The sequence below is a fragment of the Macaca nemestrina genome, chromosome 6 (genome assembly GCF_043159975.1).
Source record: "Macaca nemestrina isolate mMacNem1 chromosome 6, mMacNem.hap1, whole genome shotgun sequence".
NCBI lineage: Eukaryota > Metazoa > Chordata > Mammalia > Primates > Cercopithecidae > Macaca > Macaca nemestrina.
Window position 1 is genome coordinate 10562188 of NC_092130.1, and position 12832 is coordinate 10575019.

General features: G+C 42.1%; 1 protein-coding gene across 3 annotated transcripts in view; it reads right to left on the bottom strand.

Moving 5' to 3' along the window:
* LOC105480844 (dedicator of cytokinesis 2) overlaps positions 1-12832 on the bottom strand; it is a 434017-nt gene that overhangs the window by 231520 nt on the left and 189665 nt on the right. For 2 of the 3 annotated variants that reach the window (XM_011740035.2, XM_011740037.2), the window contains one exon: positions 9555-9650. The exons of the other annotated variant lie outside the window; for it this stretch is intronic. In XM_011740035.2, coding sequence (XP_011738337.2) covers positions 9555-9650 — 96 coding nt within the window. The remainder of the gene's footprint in view (positions 1-9554; positions 9651-12832) is intronic. 3 annotated transcript variants of the gene reach the window in all.

Consider the following 12832-nt stretch of genomic DNA (forward strand, 5'->3'; position numbering starts at 1 on the left):
CTGATCTCACCTTAACACACATATGCATACAAACAGGTATACACATATATGACACATACAAACATATGCATGCACATACAGTTTCAGGAATTTTCTCAATTAAATTAATTTTACCTCAGGAAAACAAGTTCCTAGACAAGTACAGTGAGCTGCTTAAGAAGATGGGCTTTAAGCCCTGGCAGACTTAGATGGAATACAAATCCTAGCTTCCTCCTTCCCAGGCTTGCAATGCTGGGAAGGCGTTCAAGCCCTCTAATGGCCATTTCCACTTTGAGATGAGATAGTAATTATTGCCAATCTCACGGACTAAATTAGATAATGCCCTTAAAGTGCTTGGTACCATCTTGGTCATACAAATTCTCCATAAATGTGAACTGTTAATACTGACAGTGCATTCTGTGGAGGTGATGCTTCCTCTCCCCACCCCTAGCCTTGTCTTTTTCCACTGGATCCAGTTATTCAGCAGCAACTCTTTCTCCTCCCTTACTCTCCACATCTAATCATGACATAAAGCTAACAATAATAACACTTGCATATTGAGAAAAAGAATGATGGTTTGTGTGGAAATAAAAGTAGACAGTAAAAATCTTTCATTCATTTAGCAGGTGTTCGTTGACATTGTCCTGCAGACCAGGGACAACCATAAGGGTTGGTTGTGGCTAGACTCATGCTAGCGGTCTCAATGGGAAGGAAGCATGTAGAGTCCAAAGGTCTTTAGGGACCAGGATGAACAGTGCCTGGAGATGAGCTAAAGGCAGAAGGAGAATCCTTTGGAAACTCCATGCCAGCCTCATCCTCTTATGTTAAGCCTGCTATTTCATAAGTACCAACACTCACATAAACAAAGAGTTTTTGTGGTTTAATTACCAGAATTTAGGAGATCAATCCTAAACATATCATTGTCATCATGAAACCACCAGAAATTCTGTGCCATTTTATATGTTTCTGCAAGTTGCCACACAGATGATCTCATTAGATTCCATGATCCAGGCAAGGTGGCAACTGAGTTTATGGTGCTCATTATTATCCTTAAAATATTTGATTCATAAAGAATAAACTTAGTTATTCATAGTGTAGGAGCGTATGATATACTATTTAAGGGCAGGGACTCCAAAACAGTACTACCTGGGTTCAGATCCTGGTTCTTCCACTAACAAGCTGTGTGGTTATAGGCAAGTTGCATGACCTCGCTGTGTCTCAGTTATTTCAGATGTAAAACATGAGCATCTGATGCAGGTGAAGTAAGGTAAAACACATCAGGTGCTTAGCTATTTGCCTAGCATACAGGATGTGTGTGCCGTTAAATTATAGCTTTATTATAAACACTATTTTTCAACAAGGTACAGGGGTGCTGAGTGAAGGCCAAGAGCCAACTAACCACTCCTGGCTGGGAATCACACCTCCTCACGCCCTAGACTGTCCTCCTTCCTGCTTGTCACAGACTGGGGTTGGGAGGAGTTAGTACTGTCCTACTGCAGTCCCTGACTCAGTCTCTATGCTCATGGTCTGGCTCAGAGTAGTTGCTTAGTTGGGTCATTTCCAATTTGGTGTCCCAGGAGTGAAAAGTGAAGTCAGAGCTTTGAAGCCCAGTCTCTGATGACACAGATGCCTCCCGGAGTCTCCAGTACTATTATGAGGTGAAGCAGCAGAGGACGGGGTGACTTCCAATTTCCTTTTTTTTTTTTTTCTTTTTGAACAAACTGCTCTGAATGTCTGGAGCTGGTGTGATGCCAAGCATTTACCTTTATTTAAACACTCAATAGCCTCCTCTGTGAAAACTGGGGTAATTAGGCCCCAAATATATCATCCAGAGGCTTATTTTAACTACCCAAAATAAAGGCTAGATCCCAATTTCAACAAAATCACCAGATTGTTTTCCTTCCAAGAACTTCTGGCAGTGTTCAAGTTCCCTGCTTGATTCTCCCTATGGGATTGTTCGTCCCCATCACTGGGGTGGCGGGAGACAGGGGACAACCCTCTCTAGAGCAGTCAGTAACAGGATACATCAGCCAGGAAGTGTTTTTGAGGCATGCCCTCACCACACATAAACAAGCCTGGACATTTTTCCTTAAGCTGCTCTAAGACCTGTGAGACAGGACAATATCTTCCTAGAAGGGAGCGCAGATGACTAGAGACCTACACACTCTGTTGTCCCTGGTTCACATCCTGCTTACTCCTACCAGCAGCGTAACTTTAGACATGATGCTTTCATCCTCTGCTACTTAATGTGCTCCCCTAAACAACAGGAGATAGCAATAATTGCCTACCTGTGTGTGAAGGCTCAAGATGCAATCCATTACACAGTAGGCATTTTGAGTCAAACTTTTCAAAAAACATATTTTAACATCTCTGAAGATTACAATCTGTGTCACATTATACTTGGTAGCAAATTTTCTTTCTTACGGGCACATAAAATCATGGTATATCTTACATTTGATAAAATATGGCATGTAGCCTGCGGAAATCATTCCCCAGGAAAGGCAGGCTCTCCAAGACTGTTTTTTCCATTACTCTTCTGCTTTTATACCACAGCTTATTTCAAGGAACCAAGAATATGTACAAGAGAATCTTGTTTATACAAGAGTTTCTGGACTGAGCCAGGAAAACACCAATGGTTGCAGTAAATACATAATATTTGCAAGTATCTTGCATACATCTCTGTTCTCCAATCGCATGCCATGACAGACAGCACTAATCAATTCCCCAGTTGTTCCCACTGAGCCAACATGTAGCCTCTGCATCCTCCTCAACACAGTTCTACAGGCAGCCATCACCAATCAGCCAGGGCTGGCACTTGAGCAAAATCTATTTTAGGTCTCCGATTCAGGAGCTTGGGAGATAGAAAAAGAGAAGAGGAATTGTCAGCCAAGTCAGGAAACTCAGATATAAGAAGAAGATTTCAAATATGGTACAGTTTATTGCACCAAAAAAAAAAAAAAAAAAAAAGGTCTAGAGAGATTACATTGGCATAAAGTCACTAGCCAATTATCTGCAGAAAGAATGTAGAATTTTTTTCCTGTTCTCCCTGATAAGGCAGAATATTCTATCTAAATTCTCAATATCACTAATCATCAGGGAGATGCAAATCAAAACAATAAGATACCGCCTTACTCCTACAAGAATGGCCATTATTCAAAAGAAAAAAAAAATCGATGTTGGTGTGGATGTTGGGAAAAGGGAACATTTATACACTGCTGGTGGGAATGCAAATTAATACGGTCTCTATGGAAAACAGTATGGGATTCCTTACAGAGCTAAAAGTAGATCTACCATTCAATCTAGCAATCTCACCACTGGGTATCTAGCCAAAGGGAAAGAAGTTATTATGCGAAAAAGACACTTGCACATGTATGTTTACAGCAGCACAAATCTCAACTGCCAACACGTGGAACCAACCTAACTGCCCATCAGATAATGAGTAGATAATGTGGGATATATGCACCATGGAATACTACTCAGCCATTAAAAGGAATGAAATAATGTCTTTTACCACAACTTGGATGGAGTTGGAGGCCATTATTCTAAGTGAAGTAACACAGGACTGGAAAACCAAAAACCGAATGTTCTCACTTTAAAGTGGGAGCTAAGCCATGAATAGGCAAAGGCATACAGAGTAACGTAATGGACCTTGGAGACTCAGAAGGGGGAGGGTGGAAGGGAGGCCAGGAATGAAAAACTACATATTGGGTACAATGCACACTACTTAGGTGATGGGTGCACTAAAATATCAGAATTCACCACTATATAATTCATCCATGTAACAAAAAACCACTTGTACTCCAAATGTATTGAAATAAAAGCATATATATAGATATATAGATATCCTTTCTATCAAACCATGCTCCCTTTCTCAGCACCAAAGTCAAATTCCTTAGGACTTAAGTCAACAAGAAGTTACCTGACAAATTAGACCGTGGCAGAGAGAGGATGAAAGGGTACTAGTCATGTAAAAGTCATTTGTTTTTTGTTTTTGCAAAATTCCGTTTTGCTCATTTGTCACCAACAATTCATTTTAAGGGAAGTGATCTATAGAAAAATCAGGAATCATCATTGCAAAGCACTGAGCCCAACAAGCAATCCATCCTAGCCCTATGGTTCCTGTGATTTTAATGGCTAAACCCTTTTATTGCAAGTTCCTATCCATGAAAATAAGAAAAAAAAGTGTCACGAATCCTGTATAAGAATGAGAGTTGCAACCAGTCATCCTATACCCATTTGGGGTCCTTTTGGGATTTCGAAAGTACTTGACATGTATGGTGTTTACCACCAATATTGATTAATATTCCCAAGCAATGGAAACTAACCAATAAAAATCACATCTGGAAAATTAAAAGTGACAGGTGGAATGGGGATCTCTCCTCCTTGTCAAATTTTAATTCAGAATTAGATTGGGGCCTTCAGTGCTAAGACAGGGACCCTTGACCCCTGAGTAATTACTTTCCAACATCATTTTCTTTAATTTGGAGGAGATATTTCTATTCTAGGAATTGCTGGAAAGGCTCATTTTATGAAAATGAAGCTATATCTTAAGAAAACCTTGTTTGTTGCTTCCTTCTGTTTCAGGTACATTTCTGCTCCTAGTGAGGTATGCTTGCCACAGGCCTCTGGCTCTCCAGCACTCTCAGCACTCTTAGCATTGTAATTACACTAGCAAACTCCAAAGTCATTGATACTATGACACAGCTTGCAACTTACAACCTCTGCAAGGCTTCAGGGATGAGCCAGAAAGTCTTAACAGGCAATTCTTTACTCCCTGAAATGTGGCTTCCCATATTTAGAAAACACATTTGTTGAATAAGGGAAAGCAATCTGAGGGGAAAGCGCATTCAAGAATATGAAGGTAGGAAATGATAGAATTTTCGGTGATTATTTCACTCATTCACTCATTTCATTTCATTAGTGCCTTCATTTGCTCAAAAAACTTGGGTACCCACTGCATGCCAGGCACCCCACTGGGTATTGAGGATAAAAGAGTAAAACAGGGTGCCTGACCTCAGGGGGTCCACAAAATATGGGGGAAGCCTACAAATTACCTTACAATGTCCTAAGCACGATGAGCACAGTGACCTAGGCATGCACAGGGCCTCGGAGAACACAGGTCAAGGGACAGAGGAAGGGTAGCTTTTCCAGCCCAAGTGGGGAGAGAGCGGGGACAGGTGGGCTGAAAGCAGCAGGACTGGGTGGGTGAATGGAAGGGGCAGGCAGGTGACAGAGAGGGAGGAGCAAGGGCAGCTCGAGATCTAGGATGGCAGTCCCATAAACTGAGATCCCGAATTCAGGTGGAGTGTGGAGTGGGCTTCAGGGAGCTGGCAATGCGTTGACTTTGGGGCACAATGCATTTGAGATGCCTGAGAGATATCACATCAGAAGAGGTCTGGTTTTCTCCAGGCACAGACCATGCCTAACTCATTTCTGAGTTTTTGTGCTGAGTATCTAAGAGGTTCTCATAAACTGCTGAAGGAATAAATAAATGAATACTGTGCATAAGAAGCACATCTACAAATGCTTATCCTGTATCATATTATTTAATTCATGCAGGAACTCTATGAGGAAGATCTATTATTACTCCATTTATTTCACAAATAGGCACAAGCCTTAAAGTCTTACAGTCTAAGAGAGGAGCTGTGACAAGTTCACAGATAAAAGTGACTCAAAAAAAAAAAAAAAAAAGAGAGGCAGAGCACATGAAAATGTGCTCAATATCATTCATCATTGTGGAAAGGAAAATTAAAACCACAGCGAAATACCACTAGGACTGTTATAATCCAAAGGACTGACAATAATAAGACTTGGTGGGGATGTGGGTAAACAAAACCTCAAACATTGCTGGTGGGAATGTGAAGTGGTACAGCCACGTCCTGTGATGGGTCATCCACAGGGTTTCTTAGGAGCGTATGTACGCTGCTTGTCTTTAAAGGCTGGGCGGTGAGTCAATGCCAAGGTGCCCAGCTGAGAAGCAGGTGTCCCTGACAACCCAAACATCCCAGAGGGTAGCTGAGAATCTACCAAGGAGAACAGACCCATCGCACGCATACAGTAGGCAAAGCGCCAGAAAATTAGCTTAAAAGCAGCTTTAGGTTGGGAGGTTGCGTTGATCTCTAAAGCTGTCCTGCCGCCATCCAGGAGTACCTCATATATAAGTCGTAATAAACTCATCTACTGGTCAAGCTGGACTCATCCGAGTCATTCTTTAATCACTTTGCTCCCTCCTAGTTTCAGGGAATGTTTTTAAAAATATATAATTCTAGGATTTTCTCATTATAGCTACTATGGAAAATAGTATGGCAGTTTCTTCTAAAGTTAAACGTACACTTCCCACACGCCCCAGCAATTCCACTCCTAGGTTTCTACCCAAAAGAAGTCAAAACACATTCATACAACACTTGTTTGTGAATGTTCAAAGCAGTATTATTTATAATAGTCAAACGTTAAAAACAATCCAAATATCAATCCACTAGTGACTGGCTAAACAAAAGGCGGCAAGCTCATATAATGTAACATTATTCAGCAATGCAAAGAAATGAAGTATTGATACGTCCTAAAATATGGACAAACCTCAAAAACATGCTAAGGAAAGAACACAGACACAAATGACCTCAAATTGTATGACTTCATTTATATAAAATTTCCCAGAAAAGGTAATCTATGGAGACGAAAAGCAGATTCGTGGTTGCTCAGGGTTGGCGAGAGGAGGGAAAGAAAGTGACTGCAAATGGGACTGCAAATGGAACTTTGGAGAGTAAAAGAAGTACCTAAACTGAATATCGGTGATGGTTGCATAACTATAAATTTTCTAAAACTCGCCAAACTGAATACTTTCAATGGTTAAATTTTAAAGTGTAAAATCTATACTTCAATAAAACCGTATTTATTTTTATTTATTTATTTATTTATTTATTTCTGAGACTGAGTCTCGCTCTGTCGCCCAGGCTGGAGTACAGTGGCGCCATCTCGGCTCACTGCAAGCTCCGCCTCCCTGCAAGCTCCGCCTCCCGGGTTCACGCCATTCTCCTGCCTCAGGCTCCCGAGTAGCTGGGACTACAGGCGCCCCCCACCATGCCCAGCTAATTTTTTGTATTTTAGTAGAGACAGGGTTTCACCGTGCTAGCCAGGAAAAACTGCTTTTTTAAAAAAAAAAAAAAGGTAAAGAGAGCTTGGTACATTTGTGCTGGACCTGGAAAGCTAGGTAGTATTTCAACATGTTGAAAGGTACAAGAAGGAATTTCAGGCAAAGAAAGAAGCAGAGGCTACGCCTGCAAGTAAGACAGTGCCAGCATGTTTGGGCAATATCCAGATATCCATTTTGGCTGGATATTTGGATGGAAAAATGTTGATGAAAAGACTGAAAAATGTGGCTGTGAACAGATCAGATCACAGAAGCTGAAAATGATTGGGCTAATGCATTTACGACTTAATTTGGTAGGCAGCGGGGAGCTACTGTACGTCCCAGAGTAGGGGAGTGTCCTGGTAAAGATTGATGGGGCAACAGTGAGGAATGTGTGTTAGAAGAGCCAGCTACAAAAGCAGAGCATCAAATAAAAAGCTCATAGAACTGGCAGTACTGAGTAGTTACTCACCTGCGTAGATAATGCAAAAGAGAGAGAGCCTCAGTCTACCAGATTGAAAGGAAAATAATACTATACAGCACTTATTTAGTGCTTCCTATGATCCAGGCCCTGTTTAAAAGAATCACTGTTCTACGGGAAAGGAAGTTAAGAGCCTGCTATGTACAGAATGACCCAAATGGACTGATGATCATCTTTAGGTTTACTCCAAAGAGAAGGAAAAAAGATAAAGGAGGTTATAAAATGCTTCACTTGAGGTCAGGAGTGCGAGACCAGCCTGATCAACATGTAGTGAAACCCTGCCTCTACTAAAAATACAAAAGTTAGCTGGGCATGGTGGCTTACGCTGGTAGTCCCAGCTACTTGGGAAGCTGAGGCTGGACAATCACTTGAACCCAGGAGGTGGAGGTTGCAGTGAGCTGAGATTATGCCACTGTACTCCAGCCTGGGTGACAGAACAAGACTCTCTCTCAAACCAAAAAAGAAAAAAGAAAAAAGAAAAATGCGATACTTCAAAGGTGGAAGGATGGTAAGTGAGACAAATGACAAAGACCAGTTTACATGGCTCTCTGGCCAAAAAAGGCAAGAGTAGCTGGCACCACTGATGCTGCCCATGGATGTCACCGCTGTGTAAAGCAGGAATGTCAGGGTGGCTTTCAGAAGAGAATCCAGCTGTTTGTGAGTCACAAAGTGTGTATAAACATTATTTTTTAAATGAACTTCCAATACTGAAATATCAGAAAATTTCACGTAAAACATGGAAATTTTCAGTTTCTCTTGAAATACTGGGAATTCTAGCAACTACAGGGTCCAATCTCACATGGTATCAATCAATCAGGGCTGAGTAGCGCTCATCCTCTTTTAAGCATTAGAGTCCCTGCCTGTCACATGTCATGCATTTATTCATTCAAAAGTATTTATTGGGCACCTACTATATGCCAAGTGCTGTTATAGGACCTAGAGACACAGCAATGACAAAACAGACAAATATGCTTACTTTCCTGGAGCTCATATTCTCATGAGGATAGCTAGACAATAACCAAATAATATAATGTGTATTTCCAATTATAAGTAATGAGAAAAATAAAGAAGGTATGATTTTTAGTGGATGGAGAGGTACTGGGAACTGTAGACAGGGTGATCAGAGAAGGGAGGCCTCTATGCTTAGGTGATACCTGACTCAAAAGGAAACAGCACATCCATCATGTTTTATATGTGGGAGGAACACATAAATCAATGAGCATGGGGCAGGGGCATTCCAGGCCTGGCAATGGTTTGGATTTTATTCTGAGTGAGATGGACAACCATTGGCAGGTTTGAGCAGAGGAGTGACATGGTTGGGCATACTCATTTATGTTGGTGACTGGCCCCTGTAAGCATTTGAAGTTTGGGTCCTTGGTTTAAAGCACGATGGGCAGAGGTTAAAGGGTTCGAGCTGGGTTCTGTGTCTGGAGAAGAAAAATAATCAGATGATGGGGCAGAAATTTCCTGATCTTCAGAACATAGTGTTTATGCAGAAAATAGCTCAATATGTAGTAATGACCTTGAATAACCGGCATCTATGGGCAGAGTTAACACACAATGAAGCCCCTTCAGAAACCAAGCTCACAGGACCCTGAGACTGGGCACCACTTGAATGTAGGCCAGAGGAAAATGTTCCTAGTGGACATGCATCTGGGATGTTATACCTTGTTCACTTACAAAAGCTGCTCTCCCTTCTCGGTCTTCAGCAGTGATCATTCACCCTTGCTGGTGTACTCAATTTAGGGCTGGTACACTCAACTAGACAAGTCCTAAGCCTTGTTTTATTTCAACAACTTGAGTTAATTCTCAAGTCCTCCCAACTCAGACAGGAAAAATCTGGTCCTTGTACTCCAAAACAAAGCAATGATCAATGCTGGGAGTTCAATGTGATCTGCCCTTTCAGCAAATCCATTTTTAGATGCTGAAGAGCTTGCAACATTTGACAAGAAGAAATAATCTACTCACAATCAGAGTGTGATCCCGGCCCATGGTGATGACTGTCCGGTTCACTGTCCGCAGCAGTTGGACCATGATCTCCTGGATGTGGTGGTAGGTGAAGGCCTGTAACACAGTCAGAGACATCTGTGTGACAACTAGGACACTGTGTCCGCACAAATGTCCAAAGGACACAGACAATAGTGGTCAGACATGGTGATCTTCAACACCATCACCAGCACCACCACCACCACTGCCGTCATCATCATCACCACCACCACCGTCATACCTCCATCACCATCACCACCTGCACTGGGCATAAGAAATTCCACCAGTCACCTGAAATATAAGTTCAGATCTCTTAACTTAGGCTTTGGAATCAGGAACTTTGGAGCTAGAATACTAGCTCTGACATAACTAGTACTGCATTGGTTAAGTTATTATATGGTTTGGATCTGTGTCCCCGGTGAAATCCCATGTTGAATCGTAATCCCCAGTGTGGGAGATGGGGCCTGGTAGAAGGTGACTGGATCATAGGAGTGGATTCTTACGGTTTAACACCATCTCTCTTGGTGCTGTCATCACGATAGTGAGTTCTCATGAGATCTGGGTGTTTAAAAGTGCGTGGCAACTTCTCCCTTCTTTCTCTTCCTCCAGCTCTGGCTATGTGAAGATGCCTGCTCCTGTTTTGCCTTCCACTATGGGTAAAAGCGTCCTGAGGCCTCCCCGGAAGCCTAGGAGATGCCAGTACAGCTTCCTGTACAGCTTGCGGAATCATGAGCCAATTCAACCTTTTTTCTTTATAAATTACCCAGTCTCAGGTATTTCTTCATAGCAGCGCAAGAACAGACAAATACAGTTATATTAACTTTTCTAATCCTTGGTTTCTTCATCTAATAGTCAGGATCTGAGTCGGAATAAGGAGGAAATTTAATGCAGGGAATTGGTTATACAGGTAATAGAAATGCCAGTACACCAAACAAGGTAACCTAGAGTCAGCCACAGCAGGAAGTCACTGTCACCTGGAGGCTGGGGGGACAAATTGAGGAGGCAGTGTTTCTGGAGCCCCAGGACTAGGGTTATATAATGGAAACTACGGTTACTTAATGGTAACCACATCATGCTTGTATAATAGAAGCCACATTATCCACCTTGGGTGGAAATTTACAGTGAGTCAGGTTGTAGCAGGTATTGAGTTCTGTCCACTTTAAATACGGGTCCCTAAAATTTCTGTAGGATTTGCTGATCCTTTTTGAGCTTTTGTAGTCAGCAAGGGTTTCGAGCATATTCGTCTATATCTGGGATCATTTTACCAGCATGGCTTTTAGGCACAGAGTTGCATACCATGCATATGTGAGGGTGGCCATGGCCAAGTGGAAGGGCCTTGGGATCTTAACCTCAGAAGCCCTGGGTCTGAAGTTCAATGCTGTATTTGCCAGCTGTGCAACCTCACTTATCACTTCTCTGAACCTCAATTCTCTCATCTACAAAAATGTAGGTTTTCTCAAGGTTGATGTGGACATAAAAATGACATGTGCAATTCTGGAAGAACATATATGCCTGGGTCCTCTGCTGGAGGTTCTGTAGTCTGAGACAGAGCCTGGGCATCAGCAATTTCTGAATTTTAGGTGTGTTATTTGGATGGCTAAGAACTATGATGTGACACGCTGTTTAGCTTTGGAGATGGGGGCTTGAGAATAGCCTTGTGTCTCCAGGACCTAGCCAGAGCCTGGCATAAAGAAAGTGCTAAATGGATGGTGGCTGAAAACATGGATGACCACCCATGCTCATTTACAAGTACGCCGGCAAGCTTTACTGCATTAAACTTAAGTGTGGTTTTGTCCCTTAATGTAAGGAATTGCAGGAAGTTGGTTATACAGTGAAAGAGAAGTCGATTTGCAGTTTGGGTAGGGCCAGAAAAAGAAAGAAGATGTTCTTATTAAAAAATGTCCTCCCCCTGCCCCAATGACTTTCAATGACTTTTGGCACCCAGAGATGAATAACCCAGAGCTTTCTTTCTCTTTCTGCCTTAGACTCACTTTGTCATTTTGGCTAGTCCCAGACTCTCTAGCTCTGTGGAACCACCAACAGAACCTCTGCCACTGGACCTTTTGTTAGAGCATTTATTTTACAGAAACAAGTTCCTCTGCTTCATAAAGTGCAGCCAGACTTCAGTCTATTGGAGACTGGCTGGTCTCTCCCCACCAACCAGCCCTTTCTACTCCTGACACTCTATGCCAGGGAAGACAGACCTCCCCATATTTCTGGCCCAAAGGTGAACCTCTCTCCTGATTTCCTTCTCATTTATTTCTCCAAGCCATTTTGCTGACTTACAGTTTCCTGTTTCTTATATTACGTGAACATGATATTCATGGTTATAACAATGACCACAGCTGACAGTCTTTAGTGCTTCCTAAATGTCCGGCACTCTGCTAAGCACTTTACCTCGCCTCACATCCAGATGAGCAACATTACTGTCTCCACTGTTCAGATGAAGACACTGAAGCCAGAGTGGTTAAGTAATGTATCCAGGGTCACCCAGTGAGGAAGTAAGCAAGAAAGGATTCAACCCAACGGCTGTCTCCAGAGTATTCGCCTTACCCAAACGCACCCACACAGACTGGAACACGATCATAGATTTCTGGTGGCTACTTGGGGGGTTTCATCCTCCTCCTTCCATCTGTCAAGATGGATAGACCCTGCCTTCGATTGGACCAACTTCTAACTCCTTCAGTGACTTCTGATCTTTTCTCTGCCTTTTATAAAATCTTCAATGCTATGTATTCCCCCTCCCTTATCTTTTCTGCATTCCTTTGCAATTTCATCAAATTTATATAATGTTTTTCATTTTGATGCTATTTTTTTTTCCAGGATTACATCTCTCCCCTTGTGAATACAGATATTAAAACCCCCTTTCTTGACCTCCTGCCGCTTGCTTCTTTTAAATAGCCATTTCTTCTTGTTCCAAAGAGCAGCAATTAGACTGCTCAGGAAGTCTGGTATTTAAAAGTAGAAAACTGTCAAATTCAATTCATTTCACTCGGAAAGCTCCCAGTATTGGGAGGTTGCAGAGCAGAGTGTTTTGAGATTAGAGATACTTGAGTTTGAATTCCAGCTCTGCTCATTTGGGCTGGGTGACCTTGGGCAAACTGCTTTTCCTCTCTGAGTTTCTGTTTCTTTGTTTATAAAATGTGGCAAATAATAGTAACTTCAAGGTTTGAGGAATAAACAAGGTAATGCAGGTAAAGCCTTTGATACTGGGGGTTGGAATACAGTAAGCCCTCAGTAAGTGGTGGCTGCGACTCACA